Source organism: Idiotropiscis lumnitzeri, chromosome 5 (assembly GCF_059441095.1).
Source record: "Idiotropiscis lumnitzeri isolate Australia: NSW breed Sydney's pygmy pipehorse chromosome 5, RoL_Ilum_1.0, whole genome shotgun sequence".
Classification (NCBI taxonomy): Eukaryota; Metazoa; Chordata; class Actinopteri; order Syngnathiformes; family Syngnathidae; genus Idiotropiscis; species Idiotropiscis lumnitzeri.
Window position 1 is genome coordinate 12,915,954 of NC_142395.1, and position 24,657 is coordinate 12,940,610.

Consider the following 24,657-nt stretch of genomic DNA (forward strand, 5'->3'; position numbering starts at 1 on the left):
TACTTAAATATTCTTTGCCTCCCTCCAGCGGTTTTACAGTAGTGAGCTCAGACGGACTGAACTTTGGATGTCGGTGAATCTCTCACCGAGTGGGTCATACTGTAGCTAAATTGACACTTGGGTGCATTTGTTTTTATTAAAAGTGGCAAAAAAAGAAAAGAAATGATTAAGTTCGGGTGTATTTAATGCACCACAATGAAATTGAGGCCACAAAGGAAATAAAATGTTTCTCTTCCTTTAAAACAATATTTTTGCACACTAACAGAGCGGAGTGATTCTTTTTGAAGCTGTTTGTTCTTTGCTAAAAAACGTGAGCAAAATGACAAGAGACCACTGTAAAGAACATGTTGGAGGCTTTGTTGTAGGATCAGTGGAACTTTTTATGACAATATAAAGGATTACTACAGTAATCCTCCTATTTTACTATGCAACCTTCCGAGTGTTTCTTCTTTCTTTGACAAACATTTTCCATCACTGAAGTGTACACGACAAGCCACCTAGCTTTATTGAAACATTGAAACAAAAAAAAAATGTATTCCTGGAATAAGGTCACAGAATTATACAAAAGAGGTGTCACAAAAAGAATACAAATTCCCCATAATTTCGGGATAAGAAAGCACACCTGATTAAAAAAACGCAATCTCTAAATTTAGCCATAAAAATAAATGTGTGCATGTATTAGCCACTGCTTTCTTAGCCCCGAGTCTGTACTTCACAACATTGGATATTTACAAAGAAAGAGGTCACGGATACATTTTCTTGCATGTTGAATTACCTTAAACACGGGTATTTTTTTTTTAACAATGCAGAACACAGCTAGTTACACAGTAGCTCCTGGTGAAAACAACTCCCACTGCCGTCCTACTCGCGTTCAGCAGAATGACTCCCCCCGCCCCCACTGGACAAAGCCGCCCCAGTCAGCTCCCATTAACTTTTTATCCTGTACCCTCCCAATCTCTTAAAGATAAATTTGATGTTCACGAAAAAATGTCAGCTTCCTATGTAGACTAACGCCAATGACATTCCCCAGTAACTTTGTGAGATCTGGAAATCAGAAATGTAAAATATCTGGGGAGCATTGACAAAATAATGTCAGAATCACAACGTTGTTGTGGCCAAACAGGCATTCCTATGATACGCCAAGTCATCACATTGCTGGGGCAGCACATATAGTACAACATTTTCTAAACCTATTACTAGTTTCATCATGGCACCCCCGCAATGCCATTACATTATGTAATGTGGCAATGAGAAGTGGTGACAAATTGAAATCCAAGGGCATTAATGTCACTCGGCCTCATGAGTCAGTCAGTGGGGACAATGTATAAATAGCCCCGGACAGCACACTTCTATTCCAATATACTGTAAAGTCTACACACCCCATTTCAAATGCCAAATTTTTGTGATATCAACAAATAAGATAATTACAAAACTGTTTCAATTAATATCGTAACCAGTACAACTTAAGAACAAAATTTTTTAAAAAATTGAGGGGGGAACTAAAAATTAACACCTGAAATAATGTGCTTGTGAACAGTTGATCTGTGTTGTCATAAAAACATTTAGATTGTCCTCTTACAGCTCCACGAGGAAAACAAATGACCTATAACAAATTACCAGCACATTACTCGTCATGAGTAGGAGTGAATGAGAGTGCCTAAAAACCTGGACAGACATATTATAGATACGCTGGACTCTTTTAGTACGGCTTCCTCTGCTGTCGACGTAGCCACACTTTACTTGGACGACGCATTCAATGATGGCAAGTGATGAAATGAAACGCAGTTGACAATAATAATCAGGGAAGAAGAGCTAGTGCGTTTCCTCGTGTCTGTTATTATGAGGGGGAAAAAGTTGACTGAGCCGGCTGAGTGAAAACCAGCGGGGGAATATTAATGCCGCCTGAGATACGTGTGAGTCATGGCGAGCCACCGCCCATTTCAACGAGCATCAATAGTCTTGACTTCATCATAACCGTGAACGTGCTTTTTGACACGAGCCTTTAAAGATGCCAATCTTCTGCAAGCGGCTAGTGGGTGCCACGGTATGCGTTAAGTCAGGCAGTGGGTGTGCAGGCTGGATGGAGTCCAACTCCGATCCTGTGGGACGCTTGGCCCACTCTTTACTTCAATTCTACACTTGGTCATCAATCACTGGTCTCTTGAGTTAGCGGGAGAAAAAAGGTGCCTATCCTGAAAATAAACTCGTTCTTTTTTTTTTTTTCTCATTAATTGGAAACACTTCATGTTGCCAGACAATGCTCTCTGAATGTAGCCAGCCGCTAATTCAGACTGCAAAAACAGAGCCATTTAGAGAGGCAAACCGCGGGCGTCCTTTGCGGCATAATAATTCACGGTGTTATCAGGTAGAGCGTTTAAACATCAAATAAACTGACTGGATAATTAAATCAGCAAACTTTGAAGGTGTGCCCGGGCATTCGCTTTTGGCTGAAAGGCTGCGACTAAAATGATTTGGTATCGCGCAGAGACGGACGCCAGACTAACTGAAAGCAATCCCTCTTACAGGATTTAGCAGGGGAGCTGCATAAAACGTCCACTGCGGGGTCCAAGCTGTACCCCGTGATAGTCCGTTCTGCGCGTCCAAATATAAAATGCGCACAATCAATAACAAAAGAGGGCTTTTGTGCGTTTACGACTGCCATAAATACAGCGTCCTGAAAAGGCGAGCAAGGGAGGAAAGAGAGAACCGGCTTCCACCAGACTGTGGACGCATAAAGAAATGGTCTTCGTGAGGAGGTGTCACAGGAGGTGTTTGACCATTTACATCGTTTTGCAGAAATGAGCTGAAGGATATCCTGGTATAGAAAGAAAACACACAAATTGGTGGATTCTGTGCAGGGCCATCTTAGTAGCATGATGATTGATGATTTTCAAAAACAGTACTATGACTGACCAGCAACCGATCCAGGGTACAACCTTTCAGCCGAATGACCCTTTCCCACGGGGCAGCTCTGCTCGTTCTTTGGTACTTTTCCATTGGCTAACCGTGGTATAACCATATACTACTTTAGTGTGAGGTCGGCCAGTTTATGACGGTTCCTCTGCTTCTGACCCTTAAGGTGGTACCTCGCTGAGTGGCGAATGCTTGGGGTAGCGAATGTTGGATTCGTCAACTTTTCTGACGATGGTTGGCGAGAATTAGGGGGTCGCCAGTGACTTGTATTGACTTTCATTGTCAAAGTTGGACTTTGACAATATGGAAATGCATTTTTTTGTGGCACATAAAAACTATTACTGAGAGGTTGGTGGAGGCCAGCCCTTGTCTTCAAATATCTCTTTCACAAATTGCCTTCGCCACTCTTTTTTGCTCTTTTCAGAGTTGGGCACTTGACCCTTTTTTGTCGGTCAGTGCCCTGCCCTCTGGCCACTACCTGGGTACCCTTCCGACTTTATTCATAAAAATTGCCGGCCCCCTTTGACGCATTCGGAGGCAATTTTTGTCTTTTTCCCATTTCACCGAGAGGGTTGAAATGAACTTTTGGCTGCCTCGCGACCACATCACATGCACGAGGGCTGGACTAAAATCCATCTCTGGCCTTGCTTAGTCGAGCCCTTTTCTAAAACTTGTCACCTCCCACCGCTGCTCCAAAAATGGGCGTCCGGCCGGGCCACGCTGTAAAACATTGGTTACTCCTCATTGCCTTCCTTTTTGTGCCTCGTTGCCCCTGGCATGATTACAAGTGTGGAGAATGGTTGCTGATATCTCACTCAGTTGACATATATTGGAACTGTGGTCACACGGTCTCTTGCATGTTGGTGACCGTTTACAAGTGCTTTTGCAAACATCTGCCACTGTTACCGAAACGTCGGAAGAGAAAGTGTTTGTGAGAAATACAATTGTATGCGAATAGGAACTGTAACGAAACCCAAAATTCACTACATTTGCAAGCATTTGCCGCTCATTGACACTCAGGCTTCAGCTCATACTCACTCCATAGTATCAATTTTGCTGCAGCACCACATTTGAAATGGTAGGGGGTAAGGAGAAGAAAAAAAAAAAAAACTAGCTTCACACGGCAGCGCAGAATGCCGCAACATTTTTAAGATACCCTGCTAGAAGGAAAAAAAAAAGGCTTTACACTGTTGCTGTATTCCTTACCTCTGAATGCTGTAGTAAAACCGATAAGGACTGGGACGGCCTATTTATAGCGAAAATCCTCATATAACTGACGCCCATTGGTCATGATCAACATCATATCATATCATATCTGCGCAAAAAGTCTTGAACCGTGAAAAGTGGAGACGACACCACGGGCCAAATAATAAAGAGACACTAATTTCCTGCAAGAAAGAAAGGAGCTCCTTTTATCTGAGTGATTGTAGTATTGAAGAAGAGCAGGGCGCAGATCAGAAAGTGGCCACAGCTAAATCCGGCCCAACAATCCCTCTGAGCCGACGTGTAAGACTGGAGGCATGACAAATAACATTTCCTGAGCCGCAAATACAAAGATGCAATTTCCTATACTGAAAGCTTCCAGGAGGACATTGAAAGTCAACAGTCAAAAACGGTGACAGCCGCCTGAGTTAATAATCCTGATGGCGCCGCTGCCGCCTACCTGTGTTTACTCTAGATTGCCTACATTACCTCATACGTCTGTGTTGTCGTTTTCCCCGGCTGGCTCTCTGATAAGATAAAACACACTTTCGGCGGAAGAGAGGGAGAGCATGTTTGTGCACCTTACACTGATTAATTCAACGTTACATTGAGAAAGTTTGCCGCAGCTCTACTGACAACACATTTGTTAATACTGCTATTTTTTTTTCCGGCTCCACTGCAGGCTCTGCAAATCACATTTAGATTAGTCTAAAACAACGGTGGAAAGCAAAGCTCCAGGAAGTTCTTTGGTTAAGGCTGCAGCAAACAAGTATGGTGTTATATTTGATTAACATGATTGAAAAGATTACATACAGAGAATAATGGTAGGCTGGTAAGAAATGCTCCTAGATACATGCAAAACATTTGCAATTACTGGAATTTCACAAGAGCAGCAGTTGATGGCTGCATCATTCTAACTGGACTATTGGTTATTCTAAAACTGCAAGAGAGCACTGCTTTTCCGCAGTTCAGCATTTGCAAACTCACCATTTTATTTTATGCTTTTTAACAGATTTTTCTTTAAAATCGTGCCAGTATGTATGACATTTATTGTATTGTCTCAACTCTTTGAGAAAACAAACGGTTACTAACTTACTGTCAGTCATAACCACAGCAAAAAATATCAACAGTTGTTAGCTCAACCAAACTTCCACTCAATCTAATTAGAATGTAGAAGGTCGTCAGCTGCACGATATTGGCAAATTATGCGAGAAGCGAGTGACATATAAAATATAATATAATATAATATATATATATATATATATATATATATATCTATGTCACTGTCAAGTGATCATTTTTTTAACTAATTAATCACAAAAAATTCCATGATTAATCATGTTTAATCACATTTTTTAACTACTATTTTTTGCGAAGCTTCTAACAGATATTTACTTGAATAATATCTTGGAAAAATGCAGTAAATTTAATTCAAAGACTGTTCTAATAGCTTTCTTGGATTCTTGAATATGATCTAATCTAAATGGAGACATCTTTGCAGACATTTATTTCCGAAACATTTCTCAAAACTGCCCACAAGCGCCACACTCCAGCAGTGTTGGTTTGCAAGGCCCAGTGGTAACTTAAACACAGTGTTTTGTTCTGAGACGTGCTAAAGACAGCTAATATGGCACAATATTTGCAAACTATGCAAATTTTTTTTAAGCAAACTGAGTAACTGAGTTAAAATATTAAACTGAGTGAAAAAATGTTGGCTTAATCACCTGAGTTAATGCTTTAATTTTGACAGCCCTAATATATATGTATATATATATATATATATATATATATATATATATATATATATATGCATTTTGCCATCGCCAAATTGAAGCACAATATTTAGTTGTATGCCTTTGGCATATTGTCCACGGGTTGTCTTTCACCAGAAAAGAATCATATTCTAGGATCAAAGAAAGCTATAGCTAACAGTCTTTGAATAGAAATATACTTTTTTTTTCTCCCTACATTAATTCCAAGGTTTTACTCAAGTAAATATCTGTTCCAAGCTTCATACAAAACTGTAGTTGAAAATGCGATTAATTGCAAATTGAACCGTCTAAATTGTCCCGAGATGTGATTGTCATTGTTTGTCTGTGTGTGCCATGCGAACGGCTAGCAACCAACCAAGCATGGGTGTACCCTGCCTCCTGCCCAAAGCTGACTGGGATTGGCTCCAGGCAATGGCCTAAAAACTTGAAGAATTTCGCACCAGCACAGGCCAGGCAATGTCTGCACATTTATGTACAGTAACTCCTGGACTTTGCTGCACGGTCAAATAATTGTTTTACACAAATTCTTCATTGTCACCATCAGAATTGTTGACATGTTTCGTACACGTGCTTAGCTGTAAGCTGTTTGTACCCGACTGTGTAAAACAAAAATTGAACATGTTTGTAAGCATTTAAAATTGTATTAAAATGTTTCGGGAACATATTTTGTCTCATATTACAGGTACGTATCATCACTTAAGGGCAGCGCCAGTTATTCACAAAAATTCGCGATCGGTCGTCGGTCTCCGTCCCTATCGCCAATGAATAGTGGCAGTCCAATGAAAAGCCGGGGGTGGAGGGGGGTCTTGTGACACAAGCAAGCATGGAAGATTTGAGCCTCAGCTTGATGAAATATACTAAACTTTTAGTATATGGCATAAACTTTTACTATACCATATAACTGTGTGATTAATCGCGAATTAATCACACATCTTTCATTTCTTTTAAATTGCCTTTCACTGAAGTGGAAGAAGCTGTCTGATGGCGATAGACCCTTTAACCCGACCTTGAAAAGCTGATTTTTTTTCTTTTTCCTGCTTTCTGTATAAATGGCGCCGACACAGAGTCCATCTATCCATTTTCTGTAGTGCTTGCCCTTACTCGGGTCACGGGTGAGCTGAAGCCTATCCCGGCTGACTGAGGCACACATATAGACAAGTGACCATTAAACACGTCCGTCCATCCACGAGCTGGAGGCTATCTCAGCTCACTTGGGGGGGAAAAAAGCAAACTGTTCCTTGGCGCGGTTGCCAGGCAGTTGCAGGGCACATATAGACAAACCATTCACATTCACATCAGGCCCTACAAACAAGTTCGATGAAAAGTGCATGTTTTTGGAATGTGGGAATATGTCCAAGTAGCCACTGAAAAAAACAACCCCAAAAAAAATAAATCACACAGCAACATGCAAACTCCGCAATGGCAACAACACGGGATCGAGAGATGGCGTTCAGGTAAGAGGGGTGTGATGTTCAAAGTCCAACATGTACACCTCCCACTGTGTTGCGTTAAAAGAAATTAGCACTGTCCAACAATGAATTGATAAAGACCAGGGGGCCTCCACCATTTTCGAAACTGAGAGCTACTTCTTGAGTACTGATTCATGTGAAGCGCTGCCCGCTTGAGACACACTTCTGAAATAACTAATTTGCTAACAATGCCTTTAATGATGTGATATATTAATAATGAACCATATTTGTCTTTGTGACAGCATAGATTTCTCCCATTAATTAGCAACATTGAAGGTAAGACGCCGATGAATATCAACATGTTCAAATTTATTTCAATAAATCGCTGCAAATTTACAATTCAGAGAACACTTCAACCCTTCAATCCGACTCAGAGGAATTCACAATGTTCCATCTACTCATGGGATCCGTGGGCAGTTAGTTGACACTCGACATTGGTTCTGAATCATTTAATTATTTGATTGAATGATGGTGCAAAGCTATGCTGCAGAATCCCGCAATGCCGAGTTCTGTCTCAGAAGAACATGACAAATAATGCATAAAACTCTAATGGCTCGGATCTCTGTGGAACAGAAGGTAACTTTGCCTGGCTTTGTTGCCAATGGTGCTTGTGCAGGTCGCTGCAACACCAAGTCCCGCCCACCGTCTGTTCTTTTCACTTGCTGCTCCGGTTAGTTAGGTTTCAAAGAGAGGCAGGCAGGTAGGTAGAATGGTACGGTCAATCTTACAAAGAAAAAAAGGAGGGGGGAGGTGTAATTTCGAGAAACTGTCATGCCTGTGATGGACTCGCACGCACGAGTTAAACGAACATTCAACTCAGCTGTCATGCTCTCAATGGGCTTCAGGTTAAATTTGAAACCGTGCCCTCCATTTTCCTTCTGCACAAACTCAACTACAACAATGCAGCCAGGCAATCTGGCCCTGATTGACACGTCAGTGCATGCGGGTGTTAAGGCTTATCCTTTTCTGTGAATCAATTCATGCGTGTTTCAGTATGTGTACAGTATATGTGGCGATGGAAAGACTGTAGGGTTGCTCATTCTGTGCCGGACCGCCTCTCAAGCAGGTCTCAGTCCGCTTACTTGGACAGTGTTTACACACCAAATGAACAGCGCTAGCTAAGAAATTGCAACAGAGCGTGTTTTAAACGAACCAAAGTCTCATCCTTTTATATAAGCCTGTACTTTCAGTGCAAATGGGATTGGCTATTTCTCACTGTGGCCAAATCACAGAATCAAACCCTTGATTTGGTCTGTCTTCACGTAAGGGGGAAAATGAGCAAGACTTTGAGTAAAGGGTGACAGTGAGAAAGCTTCATAAGTCGACCAAGTTTGTTTAAACGGCACTAGAAAAGAAATATCATGTGTAACGAGGAATATACGGAAAACACCAGGGCCCTACAAGAAGTATTTTCTCTTCCCGCACTCCCACGAAATCAGGCAGCCAAAAAGTTGGAGTCTTCTCACAAATCCTTTGGTTATCTCCCCCGCCCATCAACGAGTCAATTTCCTGTCAGTGTCAGGGCCAGCTCAGCAAACTCTTTGGACACCATCATCGTGTTTTCTGTCATCCACTTTTCACCTTGTCTGCCTCCTGCTGCCTCATCTCCGCTCTCACGCCTTTTGCCACACTTGGCCAGTAAACGCTGCGCTAGCGTAGTAATGCGGTGGAAATTACGCCGCCTTCAATGGGAATGCTGGTTGAGTGGGGGTGTAAGTTGTTACTGGGGGAGATGGGAGTTCAGAGACAGGTTTTGAAATCAAGCCATCAGCAAAACTTGCTGTGGCAATCACACCAGCCCGGATGGATGATTGGATACACGGCCAAATCTCAGCCTTCACGGGACGGGGTGGGGGATCAGTAGTAAATGATAAGAGAAGGGACTCTTGAGCTCTAAAACCCCCAAACATCATTTTTTTCTTATGGCGACTAACGTGGTCTGACAGGACTGGAGGATGATGAGAGTGAGAAGATAAAAGCCCAGCAGGAAGACAGCAGCTCATTTGAAGACTTGAACATGCTTCTATCCAATACCCTCCTATTCATTAATACCCGCCATTCCTTCGAGCCTCCCACACAATGGATCTGCGCCACAAAATCCATAATATCCAAACACAACCGAATACTCCAGAGGTAGAACGAGGGTTTAGAAAGATAACATCTCTGAGATGCTAGATACAGCTCAAGCTGCTAAAGATTTTAGAACTGAATGAGTTAATCGCCTACGACAGAAAGTCAAAGCAAACGATTGAAGTATTAACATATTACAGACCAAATGCTCACACAGATCAATATTCTTCCACTTAAGTGCAGTGCGTGCCGGTAGTGTGTGTTTCTAACTATTGCCGACATTTACAACTTCTGTAGACTTAAAACGCTAATGTGACACACTGAATTATGTCGTTGAATCGACTTTAAGAGCCTTGTGGTTGGTCCAAGTTCCACCCCATATTAAGAAAAGTTTATCACCTGCAACAGAAAGCCAAAAGTAACAACTGAAGCATTGACAGACTCCGGACTGGCTAGGAACTACAACTTCAATGCTCACACTGAACATAAAGATTGTTGACTGGACGATACCATTTCAAAAATTTTTTTTGAGAGATTCCTTATGAAGACGCCTCCAATCCAATTTTTTCCCGACTCTCTGCCTCCCCCTCCACACATTACTTCCTCGGTTTGTGTTTTTGTTGTCAAGGTCCGACTCCAAGCTCAAATTTAAGCAGCCATGCAGATGGCACTGGCTTCGATTCCCTGCCACTGACGGTCCCAAGCCTGGCCTAAAATTAAACATTGCATTGTCCCAGGAAGAGCATCAGCTGTAAAAACTGTGCCAATTAAATCATGCAAGTGACTCGCTGGGGCGAGTTCCTTGATGGGGCAAGCCAAAGTCGCGACAACTGCGGAGTACGCAGTGAGGCTGTGCGCTGTGTCGTGTGCACAACAAGATCAGCGTCAACTCCAGCTTGGTGCACTTCACTCTGCTACACGGGCAGAAGAGTTCCGCGGGGTCAACGTTAATTACGGTGGCTGTTAAGCACACAGCAGCTGTTGTAAACACAAAGCTTTTTCTATCAAACGAGCACCCGCACAAAATACTGTATATCTCCTCCATGTTTACGAGCAAGCGTCGTCAAGATGTGCTGGCGTGTACACTAAGAAATTACTCTTCTTGTTTTTTTGTTTTAAACTGCACCCATTTGCTGAAAATTACCACCGTTTGCATTACGGGTCTTCTCTTGTGTACTTCTGGGTTTCCTTGTTTTACTGTCCAACACTAAATCTGATATGTTTTACTGTGACTACGCTTGCAAAGTCTTTTTTTTTTTTCCTCATTATTAGTTCTGCTCTTAGCCAGCTTCTAAAAAACTCCTTCTTGCTGATTCTCTAGTTCCGGAGAATGATTTGAGGAAATAAGAGACCATGCTGCTTCAAATCAGAACCACCAAAGCACCTCTTATTCGGACTTACCTGGATTTAATTTGCAGACCTCCGATGGTGTGCAGGAAATTGAAAATTGTGTTAACATTTTGGCCTTTCAACCTGTCAATCATGTAACGTAAAGTTGCTGCTGTATTTATTGGACAGTTCTTCTCCACCACCCAAAGTAATGTAAAGATTATCATGTTCTAATTTTGTCACAATCAAACAGTAAATGATAGGCAGATGCAAAAATTACATTTGAGTGAGGCTCTGGATAAATGTACTTACTGTCTGCTTCCTGAACCAGAAAGTAGCCAGTTACTTGACATCCATCCACCCAGCCATCCATGCTGGAGCCTATCCCATCCAGGTTAGGCGGGGGACTCCCTGAAATGGATGCCAGCCAATCGCAGGGCACATGTAGACGAACAACCAACCACCCGCGCTCACAATCGCACCGAGGGAAATTTCGAGTGGCCAAGTAACCTAACATGCACGTTTTTGGAATGTGGTAGGAAACCGGAGAACCCGGAGAAAACCCACGCAGGCACGGGGAGAACATGTAACCTCACACGGAAAGGCCAGAGAGAATTGAAACCTGCACCTCTGCACTGTGAGGTGGGCGTGCTAACCAGTCGGCCACCAAGTCACGTCACGGTCATATGGCTTTCATTTTTGTTGACAGCAACCTCACTCTGCTTGACACGCCAGGGGCATTCAATCAGTCGTTCAGAACATCCCTATAAAAATTGACATTCAAAACGCTAACGACTAATTGATTGTTGATCTTCTCGACGGTCAATTGGGGAAATGTCGTCAAATGTCCATCATAGTTCTAATTACCATTAGGGTAATTATGATAACCAAAAATGTTCTCAAAATGTCATATTGTGCTTGTATTTTGAACTTCATGCCACATTTGACTAGCTCCTTTTTGTGTCGCCGCCTGCGCTGAGCAGCAACGATCCATACCAAACACTCAATGCTCTCATGTCGCCCAGTTTGTTCTTGTTATGCGCACCGACTTCGCTCTACATGTAAGTAACAGAAGGGTATAACTGAAAATTTGAATTTGGTTCATTTTCTCTTTATTCTATACCATATAATCACATTAATGTGTTGTTTTATATCCTGCAATTGTTTCGGGTACATCTTAGGGAATAGCACTTTCGTATTTAAAAAAGTAATGGCATTTAAAAGACTTCAAATGGTAATTATAGATGGAAACTTAATACATGACGACTTATGGACAATTTAGCCACTCCGAACCTATTGTGTTTGTCAGTAGGGTACTGTCTGCAAAAGTATCAACAACAGAAGAGTACCGTATCATTCCTTAAGATATTACAACAGAACTAGAGGTCCAACTAGTCAATAATAAAATGAATTGATAATTATTTTTGATAATTGATTAATTGTTTGGAGACCTTGTTAAATTAAACATTGCCCAAACCTTCTTAATAAGGCTCTCAACAGAAATGATTCTCAGGTTTCAGCAGTGCTCCATTAAAGCAGACTGATCATGTTATTTTTTTTTAAACAGTTGCAAACATCAGCTTTTACTTTGGAAAACAATAATCGACATTTCTGCATATTTTCTAATGGATGTGACAAACCTGTAGCTGAGTCATAATTCCTTTATATTGGTGCATTTTCTGCACTGCCAATTAATAATGTTTTTGAAAAAAGTGATGGAAATTAAACCATGTTTGTTTGTTTTTATATAAATCATCAATTAATCCACAAAATAAGTGATGGATTAATAATCCATTATTAAAATAATTGTCAGTTGGATCCCTAAACAGAACTGTTGATGAATTGGGATGCCTGTAAAATAGTCACCATGGGCAAAGTTAACAGGTAACCCACCAATATTGATGCAACGGTAAAACAAAATGCGATGTGAATTGTAGCGGGGTTTGAAATAAATGGTGATAAAATATTCAGATTTATTTCAACTAAGTGTTAAATCAGTGAAGGTGGTGTTATTTTATTCCAATTACATTTCACCCTCATGGTGTGTTTATACCTGTCCATGATCCACGTAGAACACAACATGACTCCACCTGTACGGTTTGAAAGAGGCCTTCAAAAGCACATTGAAGGCCACCTCCCTTTAGCCTGCTCTTGCCACTTGGCCATCTTGTTTCCAGCAAGCGCATTCATTTCCCAGCCCACTGGAGCAGCACCACGCCAAACCCCCTGCCTGGACCTCCACTTCACCTGCCCCAAGTTTCGGCACCAGCTCAAGCCCTAAGAGAAGGTCCGGTCCACCTCTGCTATAATTTATGAGCTATTTCACACAGTTGTGCTTCCATTAGAGATCTGGCCTTGCCCTACATTTTGCAGTCCTCCCTTCGCACTTAACAAAGAGGCCGCTGTGTAGTGAGAGGGATTCAAAGCGAAGAACATAGGCGGGTCCAGTGTATTAGAAACCTACTGTACATATTTTATAGAATCTGTCAAATCAGAATTTCAAGAGGATTAAAAAATGACAATCAAATCACTTTTCTTCCTAGTTAGCAAAAAGTATCCTTGCTCCAACTTATCTCTTGCTCCGCCTTGGCTTGGAGAACCCGATAGTCAAAATTGACACTGAGTACAAACTTTGACCACTTGCCTCAATTGCCATGGCAACCCTGGTGATGGGGCGGCAGCCTCTGAAGCAGGATATGCTTCCATTTTTGCCAAGTCAAGATTACCTCATCTAAAATGAAGAGGTGTATTAATTTTGCGCTGGATATATTTTCCTATCTTTTCAGGAATGGGGGCATCTTGAACAATAGAAAAACCACGACAAGATAACAGAATTGATTAAGCGACTGATGCAAAAAAAAAAGTATTGTGAAAGTGACATTTTGAGCATACAAGGCCAACAGCAAAAAAAGTTGCAATTGCAAAAAAAGTACAGCGTTTAAGCTGCAATATTTTTTTTCAAAGAATATCGACATAATTGGATTTATTTACTGTTTTATTTATTTATTTATTTATTTTTTACAATGCTCATCAGCAGCAGCAATGAGTTGCACCGCTTCAAACATGGAGCCCGTGTCCCATCTCGAAATGTATTATCAGTAACGTACTTTCGTGTTGTTTGATTAAGGCAGAGTGTTGATAATATCTGACCTTTTCCCTTCTGTTTGCTGTGCTTCACCAACAACCCAATGGAGCCTTGCGGGTAATTTATTTTATTAACATTCATCATACAAAAAAAAAAAGGATGCACGTATAAAAAAGTAGGCAACAAGGGAATAAAGCACTCAGTAAAAATGCACACGAATAAGTAAAGGACCTATTTGTAGGGCGTTATAAGTATCTGTGATTGGTCTCGGCTGCCTTCGCTGTACCCATAACCTTGAAATAAGGCGGTTTTGGGCAGAAACTGATAAATTGTATCAGTAGTCGCCCATCTCTACTAGGACATGTAATCAGAAGGAGAAATGCAAAGGCTTATTATTTTGACTATTATTATTTGACCCATTTATTATGTTTGATGTTCATTTTTTATGTGCACTTTGTTACATCCGTTGTTGTTCTTTTTATAAGTGCCCTACAAATAAAGTTGAGTTGAATTGACTAGCATTTCTACAATGACAATTTAAAAAGTACAACAGTTCAGATGTCTGCCATGGGACAATATGTTTTCATGTTGCTGTTTTCTATTAAACAAAATGGGCAAAGTGGGAAAAATAAAGCAATCACTTTTCCGCCTATGGCAGTAATAGAGTAGTAAGAGAGGCAGATCTCACTTCTCCTGACCTGTGTTATTAAAAACGATTGTGATATCCGATGCAATCCCACTTTACTGGGTTCTTTAAGAAGGCAAAAGTGGCAGTTTTAAGGCTCTGTGTAAAAACGGCCTCATGGATTCGTAAAGAGAAAGGCAAACAAGGGAGCACCCACCTGTGACGGTGACAAAGGTGTTGCCCTCCTCCCCCAGCAACGGGTTGATGACTGTGCAGCTGTAGGTGCTATTGGGCTCCAGCACGACCGTCAGCACGCTGGTCAGGGAGAACAGACCCTGTTCGTTGGCCACCACCGAGGTGGTGACATTGTCCGTCAGGTTGCGGCCACCGCCGTCCTGCCACATGATGTCGGCTTCTGGGTAGCCTCCGTAAGCCACGCAAGTGAGGGCCACCTCTTCACCTGGCCGAAGGTTAGATTCCGGCTCCAAGGTCATAACGGGCTTGGAGTAAGGGGCTGGATAAAAACAAGGATTTAAATGGGACATGCTATGGAAAATTGACTTTTTAAATGCCTGTATACAAATAGTCGGGTCGCTCGAGTGCCTGCCCACCAATCGAGTGTGAAATTAAACAACCAAGCAAATCTCTTGTTATCTGCCCATTTCTGAAAATGTGTCTGTGAGCGAGCCATTCTGCATAGCCGTCCCATTCTTATGTGGGGCTAATTTACATAATAACAGCCACCACATCATGTTTCTCGGCCCGTGACATCAGCTCGACAGGGCAAAGCAATGGCCGAGTCTGGTGTAATAAACACTGTGCAAATGTATGAAGTGCTGTCTCTAAAAGTGAAAATGCTTTTATGGGGCGCATTTTCCGAGCGACTCTCTACCTTATTGCCTCAACTAGAAGCCACTCTGTTCCTAACCCCAGGGCTCCACACCATGGTCACCATTTTCTCATTCTGATTCACCATTGGCTATTTAGAACAGGTATGGAGCAAATTATACAGTTACTCACTTGCATGACTGAGGAGGGCTAATTTCAGCAAAACAATACGGGTATGTCAATTAGCCTAGAAGTCTTGACTTGATCCTTGGCGTATTTCGACATAAGCAAATATGAAAAAAAAAAAACTGCAAGTAGTTTTAAAGGTGAAAGAGTGCCATATGTCTGACAGGTAAAAGTTATGGATGCGGTAGGTAATTTAGACAAGCATCAAAACTTCCTGAGTTTAGTTCGACTACCCCGGGAAATGTTTTATATCATTCCCATTTAGGCATAAATTACATTAATGCCACTTAGCATAAAAAAGATGTTGAAAATCCCACAATCCCACCCGGTGTCAGTGGCACACAGGCCTGCTGCATCTCAACACTCCCCAGGGTGCCAAAATGCAGAGACACTGCTTAAAAAAAAAAAAAATAAATAAATAGAAATAAATCAAGGTTCAGGCCATGAGGTGGAGGTAGGCAGAAATTGGCTCGCTCTGACATTTGGGGAAAACCCAGGCTGTGTATAAAAAAAAAATTTAAAAAAAAGACTGCAGGCATGGTGGGGGTCTAACGTCAGCTTCGCCGAAAATCCCAATCGCAATCCCTTGAGTTGAAGCAAGAGCACAAAGGTGGAAGAGAAAAGAAGAATTCCCACAGCCAATCATGGCACCGCAAACAAGGAGGTGGAGTTGATCTTGAGATGATTTGAGTTAGTCTGATCTACTGTTGAGAAGTGAATATTTGACATGAAGACAAAATCGACTTCACTGCGCTTTCTGCTAATGAGGGCTCTTCCATACCATAAAGTGTCTGCAAGTTTCATGACGTTAAATTTTAGCCTTTTTAACTACATTTTAATCTAGTCTTGGCAAAATCTTGCAGTATGTTAAGTGTAACCTGGGTTTGACGTAGAGCTACATGCCAACAACGTGACTGAACATGGGTAAAATGTTGTTAAAATATGTATAATTATAATTTGTTTTTGAAAGTGTTTGATTTTAATTCGACAGTTATAACAAAGTATACCACATATGACAGCTTTATAGCAATAGAATTTACACCAATAGAAAAAAATACATTCAATTGATATTCAACACAATTGAGGTTAACCGGCTCTCGAAAACCCTTCTAGAAACTGTTTTATTTTTTTAAGCAGAGGCTATTTGTCTCCCGAAAGAACAATATACGTACAGCTGGGTGATTATAAGATCGAGAAACTTGACATTAAGACGAACAGCTGTGAGTATATTTAATCAAATCAGTCGCATCGAAAATGTGCATGACAGCAACCAATCAGAGTCTAGCTTTTCCTTCTCTACTTTGCCTTGCAAGTTGAAGAAAATAATAGAAAGTTTGTACAGCCGGCCCAAGTTGCATGACCATATCAGCCGCTAGTAACTGGAAATGAAGCCACAGCACCAAAGCAGCAATCAATCGTGCCATCTTTGACTCCGTAAAATAAAAAAGTGGAAATTAAAAATTGTTAACATCTTGAGGCATATTCATTATTCCCTTGGGGTGAATGTTTACTAATTCACTGTCTTGTTTTATATTGTTCTACATTCGTTGTACTGTTGAATTAAAAAAAAAATCTAATACATTTCTCTGTTCATGGATTTACTTTGTGCTAATAAAACGTTAAAGCACTGAGTATTTACCTTAGTTTTCAGTAAAGATGCTTTAAAACAGGAAATTTAAAAACAATGTTAAGCCGTGTTAATGATCTAGATTTTTTTTTATGTTGTATCATAATTAGAGCATTAACAGTATTATCATCAATTGAAATTAATAAGATCATACCTGGAGTGAATTACATATTGTATTATTGTAAGTATTTTTTTATATAATTGGCGACAAACGTATTTATAGCACAGTAATTGGAATAAATAGTACCATGTAGTAATTAGTTAATAATATCGAAAATGGAGTGACTCATATCATAACTGGAGTGAATCACATCACAACATTTATAGTACCATGAATGTGTTGTATTGTCGGAAAGTAAAGAATTACGCAGCAAACTTCCTCTCTTGTCCATTTGACTGTCGGCCACATTTCAATCAAGACCGTTAGCTTTTTTGCATTTGCAGCAGGGAGAAAATATATACGTTAACTGTGAATGCTGGCTAAAAATAGAAACATCTATAAATCTCATGCATAAAATGGAACCAATTTGTGACTGTTGGAGACATTGTTTTCCGTCTCGCCAGCCAGGATGGAGAGAGAAAAAAAACATTATTCATTAACACTACCTAATGCACATCCATTCTCTGAGAATAGAACAGCCATCTCACAATAGATATAAAAATCTGCCATTGCACTGTAAATAAATTAAGAGTTGCTGCTATGAGGATGTTCCGCATCGTCATGTGACCAGTCAAGCTCTTAATAAAGGCCGTTTGACCAAAACAACAGTTGATAGTCAAAGTTAGCCGCTATTGACCACAACAGAGGCCACAATCAGCGCTTATTGACCAGACATGCAATCGAGCAGCCCTGGGGAAAACGTTTATCACGTTTACTTCCTGCATGCTATGGACAAACATAAGTGGAATACATAGTGTACGATTGGAGTACGGGTGTGAAAACAACAATCTTTGGATGTTAACAACATATTGGATTGTATGATGACACACACAACATTAGCTTGCTAATGCCCCAACATGCTCAATTGGGAAAAGAGACAATCAGGTTAGCCTCAAATACGAATCATGCGACTGAATGATTTCTTCAGTAAGAGCTGGTCCAAAAATAGAATACTGACTGATGTTATCGTAACCTTGGACATGTAAAATGACAAAGAAGTACAACATGACTCCTTCATTCTGCGAAGAATGACGCTGGCATTGAGGATTACAGAACAGAGAGAATCTCACAACTCATTAAAAATAATCTGTAAAAATCTGACAATTCATCATTAAAGTCATCCATAGTTAATGAAGGACGTTTAATCAAATGCTCTAGTTTTTTACTAGGGATGTTCAAATAGCGATACCAATATCGCTTAAAGACCCTGCGCTTCTCTACTTCTAAAACATGTCACATTTGGTCACACTCAATTACTGGACAGACTTTTATTATTATTATTATTATTATTATTATTATTATTATCTCCCAGCTGGCCTGGGAATCCTAGCCTGAAGAGTTGGAAGACGTGGCAAGGGTCCAGAGTGAGCGCACAGCAACTTGCATTGAGGGAGGAAAGCAGTAGGTTTAGATGTCATTTTTGCATTTCAGTGCGACTGAACCCAAATTTTGCTTCAGGTGAGCCTGCCAGTGCCTGACATGGCAGGACCCACTCATTAGTGTATGAATATGTGCGTGAATAGGTGAATGTATGAATGTGAGCCCCAGCAAAGTGCTTTGGACACTGTGATAAAGCACGATAAAAATGCACTACACTTACAATTTCCTACAATGATATGGCATTGACAAATCTGGTTTACAAATAAGCAATCAGAGATGCTTTACGTAAATCAAACAATATCCTTCTGGGAGGCTTGGAACATTTTCCAAAGCAAAATTTGAGCATGGATTAGTCATTTTAAGGGTCTATAATCAGGATAGATCAGCTCATACTTCTCAAATTGTAATCAATTGCCATAGTTTCCTTTGTTAATGTAAAATGGGGTTGCACATTGACAAAGATATACTTATTATTAAAGTGTCTGGTACAAAGCTCAACTCACCGGCCACCTGCAGAAGCAAAGCAGCATCCCCATATTCCCGCACTCGGACAAAGCAAGTGTAGCTGCCTTCGTCAGCCACCACCACCCTCCTCAGCAGCAGCGAGGCGTTGCCCAGGCCCAGGTCGCCGTTGAACAGCCGAGTGCGGTTGACGAACCTTTCAGCCTGGTCCGCCAGCTGATCGTGACCTTCGCTGTACCCGTACACGCTGCGCTTGGTGTCGGTCAACTGCCAGAAGACTGTCACGTCAGAGGCATTGAAGGGGCCAACGGGTCTAAAGGAGCAGTTTAGAATGATGTCCGTATCGTACAACGCCACCACGGGCTGGTCGGGGACGTGCACCTCCATGATGGCTACAAGAGAGGGGGAGCAGCAAGTGAGTGACATTGTACAAAGTTTGTAATATAATGCGCTACAAAAAAGGGAAGAAAGAAGTAGCAATCAAAAATGACCACTTTGTCATTCATTTCCGTGACAGCATGTGTCGAAACGTTACTAGTACTGTATAACAAGATGAACATGTTCATGTCGTGAAGAGATGAGTGACAACTGCAATCACCGTTTATTTGCTTGAAATGTGACCTAATCTGCTTTGTCAACCTTGATCATTTTTTGCCGGATGCTGAAGAAGTATCATAATATATCTTAAAACCAATTCCCATGCAGACCATACGTTAAATGGGTGATGGCGGTGAGACAAAGTCGACCTTCAAGCAATTTATGCCTTCGGAGGTAGTATCAAAAGCAAAACGGAGGAAGAATGCCACAAATCTGGGAAAAGACAGCTGAATGGAGTGAAGATATGAGTGAGTTTTTTTCTTTTTAGACAAATACTCCGCCCATCATTGTTCAGCTTTGGCTTTGCACAATATCAAGAAGGACCTTTGGGTAAAATGCAACGTAGGATTCTAGTTAAGCTTGTTTTAAGACAAACTTCAACAAACAAATTATTTATTTGAACCTTTTTTTTTTTTTTGCCAATGTTTTGTCGTCCTTGTGCTGAGCGAGCCGTGCTTGCTAGGTGAGGCTGCGATGACGCACATCAACTCACGTGATAAATCCACTTGTGTACTCATTGGCCGATCCTGCTGCCAGGAACTGATTATGAATATTGTATGATTGCCCGTAGGTATATACAAAGTCAATTCATCTAAAAAACAACGCGTATTTCCACAATTTGTTTGCCGATATTGTGCTATATTTGTATTTACTTTTATGAATATTTTGGAAAACGGACAGCACGGTAGTTGGCTGGTTAGCACGTCCACCTCACAGTGCAGAGGTGCAGGTTTAAATTCCGGCTTCGACCTTCCTGTGTGGAGTTTGCGTGTTCTCCCCATGTCTATGTAGGTTTTATCCAGGGACTCCGGTTTCCTCACACATCCCCAAAACATGCATGGTAGGTTGATTCAACACTCTAAATTGTCCCTAGGTATGATTGTGAGAGCACATGGTTGTTTGTCTATGCATGCCCTGCGATTGGCTGGCAACCAGTTCAGGGGGTACCCCACCTACTGCCCGAAGACGACTGGCATAGGATGCAGAGTGCCCGCAACCCTCGGGAGGAGAATGGATGGATGGTTGGATTTGGGCAAAATCTGCAAAACACTGAAGCCATGAAAAGTGAAGCGCAAAGTGGCGAGGGATTACTATATTCTACCAATGTGGGGCACTCTATCAGAAACAATCAGAAGTCTCGTCTAAAGCACTGCTGAGCAAAGGCGGCTTTTCTGCAGTTTGTGTAAAAGTTATTAATACCAAATGGCGGACAAAGCCGACAAGCGAATCATCCACCATCTCAGCTATTATCAGAGCAGAAACGGAGGAAGGATGCCACTAGTGTGTAAGAGTATTCCACAGTCATGTTGAAATTGTGTAGGAGAGTGATACCCTTAAAAGTCAAGCGGTTTGAAAAGTATGCGAGATCTGCTTCAGAAAGAGATAAATTGCTTGCACCGAGTGGCAGCATAAAGTGGGTAAATGGGGATTAAGGCAATGGGGAAGCAAAAACTCATGAGTGTACTTTTTCTTTTTTTTTGAGACAATGCCGCCGCCGCTGCCACTTTATTGGAAAAGTCGCTGATTGAGCGGCACATGCGCATGCTCCATTGTTTGTCCAGACGAGGACGAGAGCATAAATATTCCGGATTAGCGGCCATCTCAGGCAGCCGTTCGCAGCGACTCAGCGCTCCCCATTGATTCCTGTCTGCTCATATACAATGCCAATACACTCATCTGCATCACAGGAGAGGATGGAAAAAATACGCTGGCCCCTGGAGCGACGCACTGTTTTGTCCCTGTAATTTTTATAATCAGGAGTAGCGTTTTTGCCACTTCATCCTCTTTTGAACTCCACCGCACGGTATCATTGGAATTGAGTCACTTTGGTTCGGGGGAGATTTAACCAATGCACGGGTACTTTAATCAACTACCCAATTAACAACAAACAAGACTTTCATCTGAGTGCCTTCATGTATGGACGCTGAGTCATCAAGACATGCCCGTTTTTTTTTTTTTTTTTTTTTTTTTATGCAATGTACGTTTAACACCTCTCAACTTGCCACTGATACGGGAACAGTGCCACCTATCAGCCAACAGTAAAACTGCTGCAGGATAATGGGGGAGAAAAAGGCCCCGATGCCACAATAATCCCTTTCTGTTTATCATTTTAGCACGTGCAATAATGTTTTATGGGCGATGGAGTGGATGGAGTGTCACCTTGATAAGAAGAAGTTAATGGTATAAAGCATGTTTTGTTTCCACAGTAGTGATTGGGTTTGAATTCAAATGTTGCCCAATGAAATTTGGGCCGAGAGCAGCCATGTTCGACCTCTCAAGGTTGCCGTTCCCAGAAAAACATTCTCCGACGTCCATGGAGAGGCCAGTGACCAAAAAAAGCTGCTCTGTGGAGTTTTGTGTTTGTTTTGTTTTAACCACTAATCAACCATCCAAGGCTCATTCTAGTTAATATGTTCTGCTCTTCACAGCTACTGGCATTGAGCATGCAGGCTACCCATCCAGCATTACGATGATTGCAGTGAGAACTACTTACCACGACTTAGCAAAACTAAAGTGTGAAATAACTGACCCAGACTCTGCCGTTGGCCACAATGCAAAGTGGGATTTTACTTAAGGTAAAACATTAGAAACTAAAAAGAACAACTATTCCATAGTCAGAAAAATGCGGAAGCAATGCGTCTGCTGATTTATTTTAATAGGTTTTCAAACAATTGAATGTTGAGCTTTGTAAAATGCTTTGGGAACTGCATGGTGTAGATGTTCTAATATATATATATATATATATATATATATATATATATATATATATATATATATATATATATATAATAAATAATAAAAATATATAAGAGAGAGACTGAGCGAGAGAGAATGACTCAAATCAATAAAATCGATAAAAATCAATAATTAAAAAGTGTTGGCAATAAATTTGATTATTGATTCATTGTGTCATGAGACAATCACATCAGTCATCCTGTGCTGTCCCCCCGTTGTGTGACTTGTTGAGTGTGCTATTCATGCTGTGAGGGACAGTGTGGTGCACGCATGCAGATAATGCGCCCAACATAAGATAAAAAGAGCAGAAGAAGAAAGTCACAATTGAACTGCAGTAATTTAGAGGAAGAATATATTAGACTTTCTATTTCCATCGATCTGATCAGCTCTATCTGATGGCCTATCGTTTGCATTTCATGCATTTTTGAGCGGCTGTAATGTCTCAATTTGCTGGTCTGAGCAATGATGTCACTAATCAGGTCCATTCCCGCCACAGGTATCAGGTCAATATTTAGAAAAACAAATGGGCCTTTGTAGGCAGAAAAAAATTTTAGACAAGTGCTACGTCTATATAGTTTTATATATTTTGCTCGGTATCCAGCTACTGTCCAAATTATGTGTTCAATTCTGGATCCTATTGTTTGCACTAATGAATAGTGTTTCATTATTCAAAGAAGGCGGCCATCACTGATAGTGTTCCATGATATGCATGTTGAGAGAAGTGGGGAGACAGAGTGCAATTAAATCACTCCGAGAGCAGCCAGGGATGACTCACACCACCAGCTGAATTCAGAAAAGTGGGGGTGGGATGGTTGTCGGGCAAAAGCGCATCAAGCCAAAGATAATATCCAGAAACAAGGTTAAGAACAATCACTAATTCCTCTACACAGGCCAACTCAAAGAAAAGAAGATAACAAAATCTCACTATTGTGTTCAACACCTCCTCCTCTTCCTCTCAGTGGCTTTTTAAAAAAATAAATAAAATAACCAGTGACCCACGCTTCACTCTGGAGTGCCTACACAGGGCCCTTGTGTAGTCACGCAGACCTGCCCTTGGAAAAAGAACTTAGGGAACAATTTTGGAATTTGCATCAAGGGGAGGGAGCCGGGAGAAGGAGACAAGCGCAAGGCCGGCGGCTGACGTCATGGAAATGCGAGCATCTGATGTCCTATTTGTCAGAGGTGAAATAGCATGTGAGGCATATCGCTGAATGCCTTCTGTCTCTTTGTGATCTCCTTCCTGTGACTCAGGGCTGCTCTGTTTTCAGAAAGCATGCATTTACCCAAAACAAGCGACTAGATGTTGTAGTACAGTGGGAAAGGACGAAAGAATGACTATGGATCTGAAGATCCTAAATTCAACTCCTGTCTAGTATGAGCAAACCTTTTGGTGTGGCAATGATGTGGGACCAGACGAGATCAAGTGTGTGCCCACCATTGACCATGAATTGGATGCTAACAAAGGACGTGGGAGTGAGAAAATAAGTCTGATGTCTTGTGCACTGCCCCTCCTCTCCAAGGACCAACAAACACTACACAACAAGTATTCTGCACACTACACAACCCGTACCCTGCTCAGGCACAATTGGCACCCTCAATTCAGTAAGGAATGTTTGACTACTCTGAGCACTCTGGACCATAATCAATTACAGCATACTTCCCTTGCCCCAGTATGGAATTGTTTCATTTTATTAGGGTGTCATTAAAGATTACGCTATGCACATAATTATTCCAGTTTAACGGCCAGCTATGCCCATTCAACTACAGCATAAAGGCCAACAAACATTGTCGCGTAAGCACTCCATACTGTGCTCAAACAGCACATTTCCAAGGCCCTGGCACCGTTAAAAACTGGGCAAGTTCTACCATACTGGGCTTTGACACGATAACCCATCGATTCCCCGTTACCACACTGATTTTGCCTCAGAAAATGTGCCATCATGCTATATTATAACACAGTAGACCTGCAATTTTCAAGACATTGCACACTGCCAAGGTCCCCGCCTTCGGCCGCCGTCCACCTCTTTAACGCACGTGACATAACGCCCACTTCCCTTCAAGTGGTGAGCCCATGGGAAGTGGAACCAACATTGTCTAACCAGCCAGGGCCCATCGGGCACCACATCCAGGACAGGCTCCAGAGAGGGGCCCAGTGACGTGTGCCCAGGCAAGGGAACTGAATGGTGTTTAGTTGGTAATGGACAGTGTTGTTTGC

The 24,657-nt window shown here is 41.5% G+C and overlaps 1 protein-coding gene across 1 annotated transcript in view; it reads right to left on the bottom strand.

Annotated features, from left to right (window-relative positions):
- Window positions 1-24,657, bottom strand: part of cd276 (CD276 molecule) — an 84,256-nt gene that overhangs the window by 45,852 nt on the left and 13,747 nt on the right. Inside the window, exons 3-4 of the mRNA XM_088296458.1 lie at window positions 19,151-19,501; window positions 14,684-14,980 (exon numbers count right to left, since the gene is read on the bottom strand). Coding sequence (XP_088152584.1) covers window positions 14,684-14,980; window positions 19,151-19,501 — 648 coding nt within the window. The remainder of the gene's footprint in view (window positions 1-14,683; window positions 14,981-19,150; window positions 19,502-24,657) is intronic.